Below are 20,150 nucleotides of genomic sequence, written 5' to 3'. Positions count from 1 at the left end.
CTGGACTACAACATGGATTGAATCACATCAGGATGCACAATGGAAGGCTCACATTTTACCCTATGGTTACTTAACTACATCAGCAAAGTAATTTATTTGTGGCCATAAAAAAGTAAGAGGACGGTTACACAAATTAGAATGCCACATTTTCTGCCACTGTATGTTGTGATTTCTAAAAGCAATCTACAAACTCAATACATTGAATACTTGTGACTTATTTTAGTATTTATAAGTGCCATAATTATCATGACACTGCACTAAGATATAAAATAAGGTAAGTTAAGTCAGGCTCAGAAAAAGCAGGGAAGACTGTACTTGCTATTTAAAAAATATATAAAAATCTCATCACAAATGGAAGAAGAAAAAAACACAAATTTGGCATGTTGAAATTCTTAGAAGAGCTCTTTGTTGTTCAAGTCTCACTCCTACTAAAATATGGCCATGAAAGAAACCAAAAGTAGTAATAAAACAAGCAAGGGATTAATCTGTTACAGAAAAAAAAAAAAAAAAAAAAAAAAAAAAAAAAAAAAGCCTGAACTTGGAGAGCTTTCCAGAGCAAACCTGCTAACTCATTTTCTCCATCCTTCACCCCAAAAATAGACATCTGTGAGTTGACTCTTTTTTCCTCTCTTGAAATGCAAAGTTATCAATAGCACTTTAGGTACTTTAGGTGTGTACAGATTTTAAGTAAATCTCTTAATCTGCTTTGCTGGAATAAAGCTATTTCCCTAATGTAATCAACTAAATCTGAGAGTGCAAGGTGGTTTGGTCTTTGTGTTTGTTTTTCTTTTTCCTCTTTACTTGAAGAAACTAAACTAGTATTTATTTCCTTTTATGCATTACAGAAATGGAAATGGGGTTTGTTTTCCTTCCAAGCTGCAAGGAAGATCTGGCTACAGCATCAACAAACAGAACAACATTAACTGTCCTCTGTGACAGGCCCTGACCAGATGCCCCTTTGAACAGTGGGCAAGAGATCGAGCAGTCACAGTACACTTTCATAGTTCACAAAACATTTTTAAAGAGAAAAATTTTTGACTTGTCACTTTTTCTACTGATCATAATGCAAAACCATGACACCTGTGACAAAGTCCTCCTATTTAGTTCATTTTTCAATCAACTTTGATTTTAACACAGATCCTTCACATGGCCACCTGCTCCTTTTCATCGCCTGCTCCCAGTGGTCACGCACTTGCAACATTAGCTATTTCCCAGTAATTTTAGCACAGCTTGCAGAGCTATTTTTTCTCTTGATAAATGTTTTCTAGTTTTCCTAATTATTTAATGTTTCATTTTCAAGTCAGACTGAAAGGATATCCAAAATTACTGTGTACCTCGTATTTTGTGATCATTCCTTCCAAACCCTCAATCTTAGACTCCTGTAGAACCGAGTAGGTTTTCATAGTATTGAAAACATCTGTTATCTTTACCAGACGTCGATGAAAGCTTTCAAATTTTCCAAAGATATACACCTCACTAAAATTAAACTGTCTTTCAGCTGGATTTTGCTCCAGTTTTTCTTTCATATTGTGATAGCAATTTTGATACTCCTAAAAATAAAGAAGAATTTCAAAGAAGAATGTTGAGCATGTAATAAAAAAACATTGCCATAAGATAAAACAAAAGTTGTGCAGACAGATATGATCCCCTCTAACTCAGTAGCAAGTAGAAGTTTGATCAATAAACAGTCATGAACAATATCATTATCGGGTCACACTTTTCATCAAATGAATAAATTTCACATATATGCACAAATATGTGTGCATTTCATCTTCAACTAGTGTGAAATTTTCTTCCCCTCATTTTATAGTAGGGCTTGAAAAATGGGTCCACTGAACATCTAAGATGACAACCCAGATTTCAGTTTTCAGAAATTCAAAATAAGGTTTGTGCACTGAGCACTTTTATTGGGTAAATATATTCCAGATTATCTAAAATTACTGTTCAGAATAAAACCTTCCTAAAGTTAAAATGCTGCTCTATTGCAGCTTCCATTTTTCTTTCTGCTTTGTTAACTGGGCACAAACCTTACTCCAAACATGTTGAAATTAAATTCTTCTCAAAGTCACATTACATAGGCAACAGATTTCCTTGGGATGGTTTCTTTCAGGAGCAGTTCACCTCAAAATACAAGCTTCATTATTTTCTATCACATATATGTATGTGATATGTATAACCATATGTATAGGTATTAACACAAAGGGCCCAGAGTTTCCTAAAATGATATTATGAAAGCTTTTAGACTTGGTAATAGTCAAATAAAAACCTAATCCTTCAACATATTTTAACATTGCAGCTGAAAATTTTGTTATACCTTTATAGAAATATACAAGTTTACTGATTGTTCCTGATGGTAAGAAGCTGTCATATAAATTTGCACTAATCTGTGCAGTAACTCTGAAAGATTTGTTTCTTCAAAAGGTGTCAGGATAAAGTTTTGTTCTTCTAGGGACATATTATTATTAAGAAATGAAAAAGTAATAACAGAGAAAAACTAAGATGAGCCTTATACCTGCAGGCAGGCTATCAAAAAGACAAAGGTAGGCTCTTCACGGTAGTACACGGACAGTGGCCAAGAGACAGTGCAAGTAAACTAAAACAGAAGGTATTTTGACTGGATGGTAAGGAGAAAATCCTTCATCCTAAGAATAGTCAAGCAGCAGAAGGTATTCAGTCTCCATCCTTGGAAAATTTCAAGACATAACTTGATAAAGCCCTGGGCAACCAGGTTTGAACTCACAGCTGCCTCTGTTTTAGCTTTGAATAAGAGATTGGACAAGATAACTCATGAGGACCCTTCCAATGTTCTATGATCCTATGTTCTAAAAATTCTCCTATGGTCCTGTGTGAATAATATTAAAAAAAAAAAAATCCCCAAATGATCATGGAATTGTATTAAAAAAAAAAAAAAAAAAAAAACAGTGGTGTGTCTTCCTAACAAGCCTAGGCAATGTGAACAGCCAAATTCTTCTGTTATTCTCAGTTTAGAAACTGCCTTTTCTAAAGATATAGGTTGTCCAGATATCTTCAGAATATATTTGGCTAAGTGAGACCCTCTGCTTTCCTTTCTATTATACATACATGAGAATAAATTTTATAGAGAAACTCAGACATAAAAATCCAAGTAATTGTCATGTAAGAAGCTTAGTTAAGTTAGGGTAATGATGGAAATCCTGTTTCCAGAAGTTCATCAGACACTGGACTAAATTCTTCATTGACTCTAATAAAAACAACCCAGTGTCAAAGGGTATTTTTCTGTTGCTTCATTTTCCTATACATTGTAACATTCCTTCTTTGTATAAAACACATACTCCACTATTTATTATGCCCACTGAAATCTCACCTTATATTCTGTTTTTCAGATGTTCTTTGCACATACCTGTTTAAGCCGAATGGCTGCAAAAAGCTTTTCCATAACTGTCTCCTGAGGTTGGTTCCAGATGGTGGCAGTATCATTATTTGTGATATAAGATTTACATGCTGTGATCATCTGATTAGTCACCTATAAGCAATTTTAACCTCGTTAAAATAAAAAATGCTGCAGTACAAAGCACATATTACCCTTCTTTCAATCTCATTCCATACCTCTGATTCCATTGGCCTAAGACCTCCAAAATAGCAAAACCAAATACCAGCTGCATAGACCTTGCAGTATATGGCCTGCAGACTATTACACTGCCGAAGTGTTGTTGATTAACTGCACTAATCCTAAACCTAAACACCTTTTATCAACCTTGAAATTACACAGACTACAAAGTCATAAGTCTTTGGACCTTCTAAAAGAAAAGGAAAAAGCAAGGGCCCATGAGACTATAATAATAAAAGAACAAATTGTCCTTCCAACTTCAGTTCCTTCTTTATGAAATCTTAAAAAGATTTAAGGGCTCTATTAATATACGTGCTTTGTAAAGCACGGTTCACTGTAGGCAAAAATCATTCAAATAAAAAAGCTCCTCAGATCTGTGCATGTCATGGCTGAAATTAACAATGATCTTCAAGAAGTCTGAAAAAGTATTACAATTCCTAGTCATTTCTAGAAAAATAATTTCTAACTTTGGAGAAGTTTTGTCACTATTTCCAATTCTTTATCCACTCAAAGAACAGCATAAAACTGGCCAATATGATGACTCTTAAATTGCTTATTCCCTTTGCGTATTCTTTCTCACTCAACCAACAACAAAACATTGCTTTGCACCTACCTTTACAAACAGCGAGGATATCTTTTCAGAGGTATTGTAATACTGAGAGATACTCTGAATCATTTTAATTGCATTTATAAGCCCTGGAATAGCATCCACCATGGACACCTGTAAAGGAATACACAGCCTCCGAACTTATCTCAATACTTTTATTGTCTCACTTTAGCTCAACAACTGTTTAGAGAATCCAGGTGCGTTACTAACACAATACTTTTAACATTTCTGCTTCCCTGGGCCTGTCCTGTAAAACATAACAGTCATATTTCAACATCCAAGCTCTACAGCCCAATTTTGGGAAAACAATTTTGCCAGAGGCTTGGCTTGAAAGAACTCTGGTCAGTGAAATAAATTTGATATAGAAAAAGGCCTCTTCAAAATTACTATTATTTTCACTAAAAGTATGTTTTTACACCCCAGCGCCATGCCCCAGCCCCTGCGCCACACAGGGAGGTAGAGGAGTGCAGAATGGAGGGGTGAGGTTGAGCATGGGAAGAAGAGGTGTGAGGGATGGGAAAGTAGGTGGGGTTTTTTGTTTCTCACTACCCAAATCTTTATCATGATAATGTTTCATAAGTGAGACTCAAATATTTGACTGGGAAACACTAAAAGAAAACAGTTTTATCACTGTCCAGTAAAGGGAAACAGACTGCATCATGAACCATACCAGGGTTGCCCAGAGCACTGTTTGGAAGCAATTTCACTTTGGGGAAAAGTAAAGCGAAAGAAGAAGATGGGCAGTCAAAGCTTTGAGTTTTCAGGACTATTCATTGTATTTCTCTAACTAGCAAGACACACAGCCAGTTACAAAACCAGTTTTAGTAAAAGCAACCATTTACGACCTACTTTAGCAGTTAATGGCATAAGAGAATCCTTCCTACTCCATATTACTCATTACTCCATATTTACTACAATATACTTGCATCAGTTGTTACTAAAGCATGGGAAGGTGATTTATATTTATATGTTAATGTTTAAACATATTTGCATTTCCTAAACCAAGAAGCTGCAAATTGCCTTATAAGTGTTAGTCTAAGCATGACCTGACCACCACCACAAAGAGAAAAGCCCATCCTTTGTCTTCAACATATCACCATGTTCACTTTTTCCATTTATTTTTTTATTTTCAAATTTTTCACTTCATTCCATAGCACAAAATCCAGTTTCATCTGGATTTTCAGACTGAAAACCGTTTATAGCCAGAAATTCCCATTAAGCCACTTATAGCATGACTGAACAGTCCTACATTGAAGATATATACCTAAACTGCTATCTAACTGTCATTTCCAAACTGATCTTATAAACTACAAACTGCATTTGTTTCAGTTGTCTCAGGAGATTTACATTAAGATTTGAGAAGTTTTGCTTACAGGGTCAGTATTGTATAATGGGTCACAATATTTTTCCAGAGCGTAGAGGTATTTCACATTATCTTTAGCTTCATTTACTGCATTTGTGATGCGAATATCCAACACTCGCCAATTCTAAGAATAGAAAATTGAAAATAATAAGAATAAAAAACACATTTCAGAAATACTGTTTTGACTAAGCAGTTTTGAGATCACCCTTTTTGTCATTAACCTTTTAACTACTTTGAAAGCACACATCTTGTACTTTGGACAATGGGGATTCCCCCAAAAAATTAAACTAGATGTAAACTTTACCTGCTCAAAGTGGGGAATGTGGAAGGCAGAAGAAAACAGAAGTCATAGATACTTCAATATTTGTCCCACCAGCAATGTTACATACATTACCAAAATGAAGTAGGCTACACAGAGAATTTCTAGTCTTTACATCTGTCATAATTCAAAATAGAAACCTTCAACAGTTTGGATTTAGCAGCAGTGAGTACTCCAAGTACTGCCTTCATGTCTGGGCTCTTCAGCTGGTCCATAAGGTAACTGAATTTAGAAAGTCTTCTCTTCCAGTAATCAAGCTCTGCTCGCGGCCCAAGGTCATCAGCTTCCCTTCTCAATTGGTCATTTTCTGCAAGAATCTTTTATCATATAGTAATATTAGTGACTGATGCTAATATTTTTTATCTGCATGGATAGCATGGATTAATTCATAATTTAACTATCAATGTTAGCTCCTGTGATAAACTATCTAACTCAGCCACCATCTCACATGATCCATTTTTAATTTTGCTTGGCCTTTTTTGGTTTGAGACCAAGAGGGAATATCTCAGGAATGCTGTTATAGACAGCTTCTGCAAATAAGCTGCAAATCATGTTTTGAAGTATGATTTTGACCACTAAGAATAGCAATCACTGTATTATAGTGTTCATTTTGCTTTCCTTACATCCACTAGGAATCACTGTTTTTTACTTTTTGGTTTCTTGGATAAAGTGAATCTTTTCTAGCAACCTACTTATTCCAAGCGCAGATTATGAGGTAGAGATACTCACCTCAGTAACCATAATATAACCATAGCCAGAACATTTTCCCTTACACAGTATGGATAGGTGGAACTCACAGTACATGTAGAAGTATGGATAGGAAGGAGCATAATCACTGTAATCTTTCTCCAGTGGGCATCGTACTACAAGTAACCAGCTCCATTAGAATATACTAAAGACAAGATTGTTCTAGCTTGCTTTTCAATATTTTTGATAAGCATATTTTTTGTAAGATTTTTGATTCAGTGAAAAATGTTACTATCTGATTCTACCTAATATTTTACAACACTTGAATCACAACAAATAGAAGAATGCACTGCAAATCTGTAACAATGCTGAATGTGAAAACTTTAATCATGAATGTAATGAATGAATATTTAAAACAATTTTGAAACAGTAATGGTAAAACAACTCCTTTTACTATCTTGAAATGTATCACTCAAGATTTTGAGGACTAAGATACACTCAGGTACATTTCAAACTACTTTGGAGACTTCTTCATCCCTTTCATCATCTCAGTAGGGACAGCTTTTCTCTCTCAGCTCTGTAACATGGGTTGAAATAATTTCTGGCCACATCATTTTGTTTCCTGTACAAGCTTCTAGGGGAGACTGCAGATATTTATGTGGAAAAGAAAACCACTGAAGGTTACTGAAGTAAAATAAAATAAAATAAAATAAAATAAAATAAAATAAAATAAAATAAAATAAAATAAAATAAAATAAAATAAAATAAAATAAAATAAAATAAAATAAAATAAAATAAAATAAAATAAAATAAAATAAAATAGCTAATGAAATCTCTGAATTATAAATCTTTAGAGGCTGGAAGAAAACTGATGGGTGGTACTGCCTTACTCTGCTTTTCTACTCTTCACCAGTATCAGCTTTTGCCTGTTGTCAAATAGATGGCATTGGTTTAAAAGAACATTTAGTTCAACCCAATCACAACAATTCTCATGATAATTTGTTTATAAAGCATGAAGCCACGCTCCAGAGAGGAAATGCAGATTTAGTCTGCATAGTCCCTTGGAGAACTAGACAATGTGGAGAAAAATTAGCCTGTATTAATAATCAATAATTATCAGCTTAAATATAGATAGTGATTTTCTTGGGATTGCTTCGACCCAGGTGCATGACCTTGTTGAACTTGGCCTTGCTGAACCTCATGAGGTTCACACAGGCCCACCTCTCAAGCCTTTCCAGGTCCCTCTGGATGGCAACCCATCCCTCCAGCATGTTGACTGCACCACACAGCTTGGTGTCACTGGAAAACTTGCTGAGGGTGCGCTCAATCCCACTGCCCATGTAACTGACAAAGATGCACTGGTACCAGTACTGACCCCTGAGAAACACAGCTTATCATTGATCTGTACTCAGACACTGAGCTGTTGACCACAATTCTTTTGGTAGAAGTGCATTTCACTGTGATACATTCTACACACCAGTTTCAGCTTATAAATTCAAGAGATTTGGGTTGTGCTTTTTTTTTTTTTTTTTTTCTTAAATTCCTTCCCTTTAAGAGATATAGACTTTAATAAACACAGAGATGTCCTTCATGGAACTGATTTCCTAACTTGTAAATAAACATACTTCTCTGATAAAATCTAGGCAATAATTTCTACATGCAGAACAGAGAATAAGGTAGCAACTAAGTTTCCATTTTCCAAATTTAGAAGTTAATCATGCTGTCCTCTTCCTTTTAATTTTATTTGTACTTAAAACAAGTACACTGACCTTACAACCTTACAGTATTTCTAACCACATGAAGATGCTCCATCAGTGTTGGATGAGGCAATTAAGCAGTAACAGGGAACTAAGCTTTCAAATACATGTGTACACTACATTTAAAAGCGGATGGAAAAAGCTGTCTGTAATCTTCTAATTTAGAAGTAAAAGCATGCTACGTAATTTAAGACATAGGGATCAATCACATCTATCTTTATAGGAAGGTAGCACCAGGATTAAATTCAACCTGCCAATATGCAAATGTGTTCATATTTCATACTTCTGCAGTGTGTATCACCTGTTCAAGCTGTTTGATCCATCCTTTCATGCAGACTTCTATTCTCTCAAGACTGCTTATGTTGTTAGCAACCGACAGATAATCTGAAGGTCCTTTTAGATTTTTCAGATCATATGTTTCACATTTCTTCAGATTAACCTACAGCACAAGTTTAAAAAAAAAAAAAAAAGTGCTGAAATTTTTGTGACAAATAAACCAAGAAATGTACATAGTGACTGATTTCCCTACTTGGGGTATCTGACTTCATATTCCCACTTCATTTTAAATTTGTTCAAATTCTGGTTTGAGCCCAGAACTGAACTTCATAATCTGAAGAGCTCTTCAACCTAGCAGCTGTGCTCTGTCATTTCCTTAATAAAGAAAAAATAGAAATCAACAGTTGAAGTAACTGTTTGTTGTACATTAATCATTCTTGGTTTTCTTTAAGAAAGTCCACAAATACCAGAGCCAAGAAGTGAATAGCTCAAAAGAACTAGCATGAAAACAAACAACAACAGAAGCAGATGCAGAATTGTTAAAACCACAAGCTTTCACAGACATTAAAGCCACAGGTCAATGTATAACAAGTCACTGATGACATCAAACAGTATTCAGAAGCATTATTTTTTCTCCAGCTTAACAAAAGCAATTTGTATTCTACAAGCAAAAGTATTCTACAAAACAGTAAATTCAAAAAGTCCAGGCCGAGAGACATTCCACGGCTAGCTGGATTTCTAGTTGCTACTTGAACATAATACCTTTTCTAGCAGACTTTGCTGAGTTCCTGAGAGCACAGTAACAAATGCTTCAAGGGAAGCAAGAAACTCCTGCTTAATACTGGAAGCTTGTTGAGGTTCGCCAAGTTCAAGCCACCCATTGTCCGTATTCCGTAAGGCTGGAATGAAGATTTCTGATAGCAACTGCTCAACACTTTCCAGTAGGCCATCTTGACCTACGTCCATCATATTAAAATTTACTTCCTGTAAAAGATATGCAATAAATATTTAAATGGAAAATAAGATTTTCCCATCATGTATTTTATACTTGATACTTGGGTGTTGACTAATTACTTTATGTTATCGTCGCTTCACAATGATATACTTAGAGTTGCTGCCACTGGACAGTGTCACTTTTTCTATTTCCCTCCTTTTGTTGTCCTGCATTTCATTTTGGCAAACTCCATTCTTTTGCTCATTCACCATGCCAAAGGCTGTCAATCTATTTACTATCACATGCTGATAGTAAATAATCCGAGATGAAAATGAATTTTCAACAAGATTATGCATACCAAACAGCAGTCACTGACTCTTACCTGATAGATGTTCTCAGCTGTAATGGCTTTCAAAAGACTAGATCTAATGAAGAAAACACACACACCAGTTAAAGCAACGTCTTTTCCTTCTGTCACAAACACTTTAGGTTTCTTCTTCTTTGTCAAATGAGAGTTGATTCCTACTCCTGGAAAGCTAAAATGTTCTGTAGGTTGAAATAAAATAAATATTTAAAAAACACTGATGATTTATTCAAATAAAAGCGTCCTAAACAAACAGTTCAGTCACCATTTGTGTATCCATGAGTCCCAGTCCTCTAGAGCTTCCCCATGTGACTTCTCTAGGAAGGTACACAGCACCCACAGTCCTAACAGCACCATAAGAATTATTTCATCTAATTTTACCATTCTCATATCAAAAGCCTTTTCTATTCATTTATTCGTTTTCTGTTCCTTCTAAAAGCATGTTCAGGGTCAAGGTCCTCCTACATGTGAATCCAGCCCTATTATGTAGTTGGAGGCAATGTTCCATTGCTTAAAAAAAAAAAAAAAATGCAAATGCAGTTCACCTCAAAGGAGCCATTATCAACTAACTGTCTTTCCTTAAGAACATGAACACCTAAGTCTAATATGCAGTAAAATAGTAGCAGAGTGTTTCAGGAAACAAGGAAAGACAGGCCATAGTGGATTCTTTGGGGAGACACAGAGATGATGAGGCTACAAAGGGCTTTCCTTCCCTTTCTTCTTCCCCAAACATCAATATGCTGCTCACAGATTTATGCTATTGATAACATTTTTAGAGTCACCAAGAAGTAGCAATAACTTTGGAGGAAAAATAATTCTTTTAAATTGTGTATTATTTTTGTTTTGGTTACATTCATTTTCCATTAATGGTTTTAATGGAAAAATGAAAAATTTCTCAGAGAAAAATGAATGCATGCACATGCATGAACACACAATTACTTCTCAGTGAACCACTGCAACAATATAAAGATTTTTAAAAAATGTTGTTTATATCACTAAGTAAAGAACAACATCCAACCAAGGCAAAAAGTGACAGTGCTACTACCCCTTTTTTGTTCAGTCACATGCCCATCATCCCCAGTGTTTTCAGTGGGTATGTTTTCATGGCTAGGTTTTGGTAGTGGGGGCCACAGGGGTGGCTTCTGCGAGAAGAATCCAGAAGCTGCCCCTTGTTAGATAAGAGACAGGCCAATAAGTGAGGTTGTATGCTATTAAGTGAGATTGTTTGCACATCTGTGAGAACATGTTTAAGAAAAGGGGAAAAAAAATGTTGGGGAACAGCAGCTAGGAGAGAGAGGAGTAAGAAATAGCCCTGCAGCCCCCAAGGGGAGTGCAGCAGGAGGGCAGGAGGTGCTGCAGGCAGGCAGCAGCAGTTCCCCTGCGGGCTGTGCAGGGAGAGGCCCCTGGTGGAGCAGGCTGTCCCCCTGCAGCCCATGGGTCCCCCATGGAGCAGATCTCCACGCTGCAGCCCCCCCGTGGGTGGAGGAGCCCCCGGTGGAGCAGGTGGATGTGGCCTGGAGGAGGCTGCGGCCCATGGAGAGCCCCCGCAGGAGCAGGGGGTCTGGCCGGAGCTGCCGCCCAGCCATGGGGGACCCGTGCTGGAGCAGTTTGCTCCTGGGGGATGGATGGATGGACCCCGTGGGACGGAGCCGTGTGGGAGCAGTTCATGAAGAGCTGCTGCCTGTGGGCAGCCCATGTGGGATCAGCTGGGGAAGGATGGCATCCCGTGGGAGGGACCCCATGGGGAGCAAGGGAAGAGAGTAACTGTGAAGGTGTGGAGGAGACAAAGTGCTATAGAGTGACTACAGCCCCCATTCCCTGTTCCCCTACACTGCTCGGGGGAAGGAGGTGGAAGAGGATGGTTGAGGGGAAGATGTTTTTGGTTTCTTTCCTTTATTTCTCACTTCTCAAGCTTGTTAGTAATAGGCAATAAATTTTACTATCTCCCTACTCAGAGTCTTTTTTACCCATCACGATAATTGTTGAGCGATCTCCCCATCCTTATGTCAACCCTTGAGCCCTTTCCATCGTATTTTCTTTCCTTTTCCTTTTGAGGAGGGGAAGTGAGAGAGCGGCTGTGGTGGAGCTCAGCTGCCCACCTGAGTAAAACCACCACGCCCAGAGATTCCCATTTTGGATCACATGGCCACCCATGAGTCCCCTCCCCTCCCTTTTGTTAGCATCACCTTCCTCCTTCCCATCTCCTGAAGAAGTCTCTTTTTTTGTTTTCCTCAAGTACCTCAAGGTCTCTGTCACCAGCAAAACAGTATTGATTGAGAGACTTTTATTAATTTGATTTATTGCCAATGAACACAAACTTGCACAATAATCGTAAGTTAGTAATTAAAGATGCCAGACCAAAAACAATCATCTGTTTTTAGGGCATTCCCACGATGTATCGAGCTAGAGTAGATTCTGCAATCTCTTTCAGAAAGATGTGCTGTTACTGAAAAGGATTCTAGAAGCTGTTAAGCTGCGCATTGAAAGTTACACTCAAAATTTTGCAAAAATGTGACCAGACATCTCTCAGGCTGTCATGGACATAATGGGAACACCAGCAGAAGACCCCTGGCTGATCCCAATGGGAGCAACACTGAAGGTTCTGGGTCAGCAGCCATGGACAAATGATGTCCTCAACACGGGAGTCACAAGATGCCTCCACAGAAGGTCAGAAGGAGGCTTCCCCCAGAAGTGTGGTAAAACAGAGAGCCCTGGGGCAGGGAAAGGGATATGAACAGAAGTTAAGGAGACGACTTCTGGGGTAATGGCCTTGTGACCGCAAACAGGGGCCTCCTGAAGCTGGTTTGTCATGTCACAGGACTATGGGAGCAGATGGTAAGAAATGGGGAGGGCTTCCAGGGCGAATTGATGGTGTGACTGGCAGGGAAGGGGCAGAGCACCTCTTACTGTTTGCCTTGTGTTAAAGTTGTCCTTTAACTACCAAAAAAATGTTTCTCAACCCCTCAAGCAAGAGCTGCTGGATTTGCAAGGAAGTACCTTGCTGTTGAATACTAACAATATGCAAAAGTGCACTAACAAGCTTCTGTAATTTCATCAGTCTTCACTTCTTGAGCAAAGATGATGTAACCTGACTTGCCTTAAACGCCAGTTAATAAAATAAACTTGACTATGTTTTTTTTTGCACATTTACTCAGCAGTACTACAGTATGTTGCAGGAAACCCAAAGTTACTTTACCTGCATCATTTGCTTCCACATCTTGATAGTAGAACATCAGATGGCGCAGACCTCCAGGTGCCAAGAATTTGTCAATGCGCTCTATCTGTTTGAGATCATGTTGAATTGTTTATGCATGGCACACACACTATGAAAAGTTTAATGTACTCAGTTTTTCGACAAAAAGTTATGATAAATACATATCACATTATCGTTGCTCAGTACTAAAATTACACCAGGACCTGTTACTGCCTTCCAAAAGGAAAAAAAAAAAAAAAAAAAAAAAAAAGTTTCTTTTTTCCCTTTAGTAGCACATACTACTTAATTTAAACATTTGATTTTTTCCATGCTGAGCAGAACTGAATATAGCCAGGCCATGTTCCAATTTACTGAAACCACTTACTGCACATAATCTCTCAATCTGAGGGCACAGTGCATTTCTTCATTTACTGAAGTGCAGCAGCACCTCAGTGAAGGCTGAAACAAGCTCTGTGTTTTAACCTGTGTGACAGCATTCTGCACAGCTCGTTTTCCTGTTTCATGCAGAATCACAGATATGTTGGAAGGGGCCTCTGGGAGATCACTGGGCTAACCTCCTCTTTTGTCAACAGTAGCTTAGCTCATCCTCTTGAGTAACTTACTCCCATGCTGCTTTACCCTTCTGACAATGAAGGGTCTCTTAATGTGTGATCTGCAAGCCGTGGCTATTACCCCTTGTTATATCATCTGCCACTGCTAAGAATGGTTCATCTGTCATCTTCACGACTACTCTTTAAGCAATTGCAGGCTATTACATGGCTGCCCCTCACTTATTCTTCCTCTTATAATTAACATGTCCTTTGCTCCTGAACATCTTGGTAGTCTTCCACTGGACTTCCTCCAGTTTCCCAATATATTAGCACTGAAATGAGAATGCCTCTGTTTTAAAACTTAAGTTTTAAAAAAGAGTGATTTATTTTCAATCACAAAATGCATCTCCATTGCATATAATACTCACCATCACTTTGTGTTTCATCCTTTCCTCAATATACTTATTTCCAAGTGCTTACATAGTAACAACACTAACCCTCACATACTTGGTGGGATCACTAGCCACTCTATTTTGTCAAGTAGTTTCTAGCTGATTTGATTTCCTAATCTCACAAATTTAGTCTCACAAATGCAGGTGGCAGCCTAATAGAAACAGCAGCATTCAGTGGAGTGTGGATGAGCATGACTCCTTCTGAGCCTGTGAAACCACGGTCTGACAACCATCTCAACTATCTCAATAAGTATTTGACGGTAACATCAGTTCTAAACCAACCTATAAGCTTAATTTATCAAATTAATCAGATTACCTGGTTACCATCAAGAATAGCATCTTCTACTTCTGCTTTGTCCAGATTCACACAAGTGGCAACAGTTTCCAGTAAGTAATCATGTCTGTCATCCAGCCGAGCACGTTTAGCCTCCCTTTCCTCCTTTAGCTTTTGCTGTTATAAAACACAAAACAAACAACAAAAAATTCAAAAAAAAAAAAAAAATCAATTCTGAAGACAAATACAAAGCAAATTTTGGATTTTTTTTTTATTTTTTTTTAATGAAGGCTATCGCAGTCTTCCATATTTGTGGTTTACATTTTTAAGGCATAAAATTTCCAACATCCACTTTTTGTATGGTGTTATTCATTTGCTGAAAGTCTCTCTAGGAAAAAAAAAATAAAACTGCTTTATATGTACAGGTCCATCATCATGCAAGTCATCTTCAACAACCGAAGTTATTAGTTCTGGCTTTTCAGTCTATTTACATTTGACCATCAAATCAGCACAGGACTTTGACTCAATCTTTGTTATTTGTGGAAGATATTGTAAGCATTCTCCAGCACAGACAAATGCTGCTGGAGGAAGCTAAGATTTCATACATTATCTATTTAATATAATGAGAAGTAAATCAAGCAACAAGCCTCAAGGTACTCAAGTGTTTATAAATGTGCTTAACTATTGCTATTATACTATTCTTCAAGCAGTATGCCTACTCTTCTAATTAAATTGAATTCCCATATGTAATACACCTCATTACATTACAGACAAAATAGCCTTCTGGAGTAGTTACTGCTTCTATTGTGCTTGCGGATTACAAGATTTAATATCATTTCATTTTCAAAAGAAATTTAGAATTATATTTCACTGGTGGTAAATTCAATCTTTATTTCCCCTGTGACTACAAAAAAATCTAGTAACTCTGTAAAGTATGCACAAGTGATTTATCTACAAGCTTCTGAAGAGCCAATAGGACCTGCATAATATACTTTATACCCTTATGTAAATTTCTTTGCTTCTTCCTGAAGGAATTTTCAAATATTTGGTAAACTCATAATTACCATCATGTCTGCATAAACGCTGATTGTTCTGGAAATGTTTTTCCATGTTAAAGACAAATGCACAAATTACATTCTTTATGGAGATATGCCTGAAGAATGCAGTAGGAGATTAATTTGTATATACATACTTCACGCTATTTTAGCTCTGCCATTCTCTATCATTGTCTCCACTTTTCCAGAAGTGGAATGTCATCACATTACTGGCCTGTCCTACACCTTCTCAGAACAGGGTAGAAATTCTTCTACTAATTAGATATACAAAAAGCAACCTTTTTTGGCTCATTCAGCCTCACACTACAAGGCAGTGCCATAATCGTTAACACTGATGAGCTTTGTTGTTTCAACAATTTGAGCACAACTGGCAATGGATCTTTAGCATGGAAAAATATAGCCACTGTGCCAATTAGATAGTTTTTATGTAATTCAGAAGAAAAAAATGTGCTTTTATTTTGCTTAAACTACAGTGAGGCTACTTTTTGTACTGTGCTATGATTCTAGCACACAGCTCCAGATATATTACAGTACAAAGTATTGATCTTACATAGGTTATCAGTTCTCTCCTACATACAGGAGACTTTTGATATGTTCATAGCTGCTATTCCTCCTACAAGTAGTTGTTTATATAGACTGAAAGTATTAGAAACATCACAACTAGGCAATCATCCTCATATTTTCTTCACTTCTTTTAATATTTTCTAACTCTTTAGTTGCAATCTCTAAAGTCCTATATCATACCTGCTATCTGTTGTGTATAGCTAGAATTATGCAGTCTCTAATGTCTATGCAACCACAAAACTTTAAAAGTCCAATTACCAAAAAAAAAAAAAAAAAAAAAAAAAAAAACCACTCTGTCCCTAGAGAACAGGCAGTTATTAACAGAATAGTAAATCCATAGTTCTCTGCAAACTAAGACATTCGCTTGCATTCATCATTTGTCCCTTTGGGATTGTTGTTGGATATACCTCTAGTTAATGCAAGTTGTGTGCATTTTTTCCTGATAGTCTTATAATGCAATTCAAGAACGCCCTGTCATACTTCCATATCTTGATGATCTGCTATCATAGAATCAAAATGTCTCAGGTTGGAAAGGACCTCAAAGCTCATCTAGTTCCAACCCCCCTGCCGTGGGCAGGGATGCCACCCACTAGATAGGTTGGTTGTTCATGGCCTCCTCCAGCCTGGCCTTCAACACCTCCAGGGATGGGGCATCCACAGCTTCACTGGGCAACCTGTTCCAGTGCCTCACCACCCCCTGAGTGAAGAATTTCTTCCTAAACTCTAATCCAAGTCTCTCCTCTTTTAGTTTAAAACCATTACTCCTTGTCCTAACATCATTTGCCCAAGTAAAAAGTTGCTCTCCACCTTCTTTTTAAGCTCCCTTTAAGTATTGCAAGGCCACAATGAGGTCACCCTGGAGCGTTCTCTTCTCCAAGTTGAACAGCCCCATCTCTTTCAGCCTTTGTTCATAGGTGCTCCAGACACGCTCTGGCCCTCTGAGCATCTTCATGGTTCTCCTCTGGACCTGCTCTAACAGGTCCACATCCTTCTTGTGCTGGGGGCCCCAGACCCGGACACAGTACTCCAAGTGTGGCCTATTTCTAAGAACGTTTCCTCCTCACCAGAGTAAGTGTTCCCCAGTCACAAATTCTCACTTCTCAGTTGTTGCAGACATCAGAAGAAACTTTTACCTCATTTTTAGGAGTAGGCTGCCCCAGGAAATGTACAGGAAATTTAATTTCAGTGCTTTCAAGAGCAAGTCATTAATTTAAATATATAAAAGTACTCAGAAAACAGACTGGAAACTACTGAAAATATTAATTTTGATATGCATATTTTGCAAATATTTTGCAATATTTTAAAGATATTATTTACTTAGGGTGGGGAATCTCAGAGAATGAATGGCAAGAAAATATTAACCTTTTCATCTCCATTTTCACTTTCTTCATCCCGTCTTTAAGGATCAAACATCAGAGAGCAAAATGATATGGAGGAAGAAGTAAATTTCTACAACTCCAGATTTGTTTTCTTCCCTATTTTTGAGTGGGAGCGCATTTCAGGCCCTGAAGCACTCAGCCCTATTGTATCGACCATAACTTCAGTGAGTGAATTCAGTAATCTGTTCTCAAAATTCTTTGAACTTTAAGGTGCTGACTTTGACTCCCCCCACATCTTGCTTCTAACAACAGTATGGTCATGCCCTAGGAGTTTTTGCACAATGGTGTTTAGGGATACATATTTTTGTAGTGAATTCCACAGGACATAAAATACAGACAATCTCAAAGAACCAGGTTTATGTAATTCAAATAAATGTCATCTAAGAGAACACTGAAGGAGCGAGGTTTAAAGATGAAAGCGCTGTTCACCCACATAAGCTACTGCTTGTGTATTTAAGTGAGAAGCGGCTGGTACGTGCAGTAGCCCTTATGAGCAAAACCTGAATAGGATCAGCTAGCAATTCTGATCAAGGTTGTATAGCAAAGCCTCCTCGTAAATTTTAGTGGCATGGGGGAATCCAGATGGATTGGCATTCTCAAGGCTAATGTCATTTTCATGCATTCTCACTTAGATATGTGGAAGGATTGTCCAAGTTTTTAAATGGTACAGCTTAACTTCAGCTCTTCATTTAAAGAACAGCCGCACAGCCACTTTTAGTTTGTTGGGTTTTTTTCCCCACTCGATCCCCTGTCCCTTACCTCAGAAGATAAAAAATAATCCATGACAATATCAAAACAGATGCAAAACCAAAGTTAAAACAATTACCTGAGAAGTCCTTTCTGGTGATTAGTCTAGTTATAACAAGTAACTTGCTTTATTTTACACAAACCCTTAAAATTCCTAATATCTAAATCCCAAAAATTTAGAACAAGAAACATACTTCAGCAGATACCTGCTCCTTAAGCAGAATAAAGGGGATATTCTTCCATAATAAAATGGGGTAAGTCCATTTTAACGCTTATCTAAACCCAGAAACACCACACCATCAATGTAAAGCAAAAAATAGGAAGTAAAAAAAAGTAAAATAAAATAGAAGTATTCTAACTATGATAGTATATAAGCATATATATTTAAGTAGAAGATAAAAAATCAGAAGTCAGAGATGCCTTGGGTCTTTCCTTTGAAGCAATAGCCTCAGAAAAAACATTTTGACTGTTGTCAACTTCTCCATTACAGAGTGAGTGCAGTTACTGATGTGTCTGCAGACTCTAAACAGTATGAATGTTATTTAGTATGCCAGCCGTACCTGCTCAAGTTAAAACTTGTTCCTGAACACAGTTTATCCAGCAGGTAATGTATTTGGTTGTCAGAATATTGTGCATCACTGAGTTTCAGCACACACTGATGAAAGTCTTACGGCTAAGCGAAACATGAAATTTACTGGGAAGTTCAATAGTAAAAGAGTCAAAAAGAATGAGAGGTCTATTGTCAATTTACTGTCTTATCTGAAATGTATTTAACCAACACAATAGTCCCCTGTCTCTCCTGTAACACACTAAGATGCTTTATATTGTTCACAGACTTCACTGTAAAAGTGAACTGCAAACCATTTTCTTACACTTTCCAAGCAACTTGAGTTTTCAAAAAGCAGGCACCTTCTCATTCTGTCCTCTCCAGAAAGCACACACCCTGAAGAATTAGAGCAGTCACCTCAACTGACTCTTAAATGTCAAGTAAGCAGAGCTTTCCAATGTTTGTTATAACGTCATGTTAACCAAAGAAGAGCTTGTTCAAACAACCAGTTTTTATGCTTAGTCTAGGGGTCTTAAAGACCGCTATATTTTATTTTGTTTTTCAGTACTATGCATGTGCATTCAAAATTCGATTCCCATATTTACAAGGACAAGAGTTAAGTTAAATTTCAGTTTTCCTTGGTGGCAGAGCGCACCCTTGTTTTGTTGGCAGATCCAGCAACAAGCTGTTCATTGTACCACTGTAACATTCGTGAAATTATACCATTGCCATACCACTCTAACAATCTGGACAAGATATATGTACCAGTACTAAATGGATAAATATGTCTGAGTGCAAACTTGCCTTTCAAAATGAATCATGCAACTAAGCCTTGGCTGATACCCTACCAATTAACTTATAAGACCAGTTGCACCATAAAGAAATAAATAAATAAATAAATAAATAAATAAATAAATAAATAAATAAGCAAACTACTTCACCTGATAAATACCTAGCCAAAATGCTTTTTTGCTTTAAAAGATGTAGTTTACTCTTTTTTTGTATAATTAGAATATTTTATGAAATTAACATCATCTACTTATGTCATTTTAAAATATGTATTTGCCACCCATTCACCTTCAATTCAAGCATTTTTTCAAGCTGTATGATTACTAGTCTGGACCTAATCCAAAGTTCAGTTTTCCTTACCTTTATAACTCTGCCAATGCTCTGTTTCCAAAGTTGCTTTCTTCCAGCTCTAAACATTGTAGTATTTGATGTAAAAATCAAGTACTATTTTTCAACACTAAGCCTTACACCGTGGTGCAAGCTTCTTCATTCATCATTTTTCTCTCTCCCCCCAACCTTTTTTTCATCTTTGTTTCATTCCTTTTCTGTAGGAACACCAAAAAAGACCTAGAAAATACAGTGAAGACCTAAAAAGCCAGCAACTATTAAGCTTAGCTCTGCATCTATTTTTTCCTTAATTCAGCTGTAATGTGCATTTAAGTTAGTTCAAGACTAAACTGGACAACTTGAGAAACTAGAGGGCTCT

At 37.2% G+C, this 20,150-nt stretch overlaps 1 protein-coding gene across 1 annotated transcript in view; it reads right to left on the bottom strand.

Annotated features, from left to right (window-relative positions):
- DNAH5 (dynein axonemal heavy chain 5) overlaps positions 1-19,861 on the bottom strand; it is a gene marked incomplete at its 5' end in the record, with an annotated part of 122,510 nt that extends 102,649 nt beyond the window's left edge. Inside the window, 11 exons of the mRNA XM_082752279.1 lie at positions 1,335-1,550; positions 3,380-3,502; positions 4,200-4,307; positions 5,567-5,680; positions 6,016-6,192; positions 8,621-8,758; positions 9,358-9,579; positions 9,912-10,075; positions 13,090-13,174; positions 14,406-14,540; positions 19,805-19,861. Coding sequence (XP_082608405.1) covers positions 1,335-1,550; positions 3,380-3,502; positions 4,200-4,307; positions 5,567-5,680; positions 6,016-6,192; positions 8,621-8,758; positions 9,358-9,579; positions 9,912-10,075; positions 13,090-13,174; positions 14,406-14,540; positions 19,805-19,861 — 1,539 coding nt within the window. The remainder of the gene's footprint in view (positions 1-1,334; positions 1,551-3,379; positions 3,503-4,199; positions 4,308-5,566; positions 5,681-6,015; positions 6,193-8,620; positions 8,759-9,357; positions 9,580-9,911; positions 10,076-13,089; positions 13,175-14,405; positions 14,541-19,804) is intronic.
- Positions 19,862-20,150: the final 289 nt, after the last annotated feature.

This window comes from Aythya marila (genome assembly GCF_965140915.1).
Source record: "Aythya marila genome assembly, chromosome: 2".
NCBI classification, from domain to species: Eukaryota; Metazoa; Chordata; class Aves; order Anseriformes; family Anatidae; genus Aythya; species Aythya marila.
The sequence above is the reverse complement of the archived record's forward strand: the minus strand, read 5'-3'. Positions and strand labels throughout refer to the sequence as shown.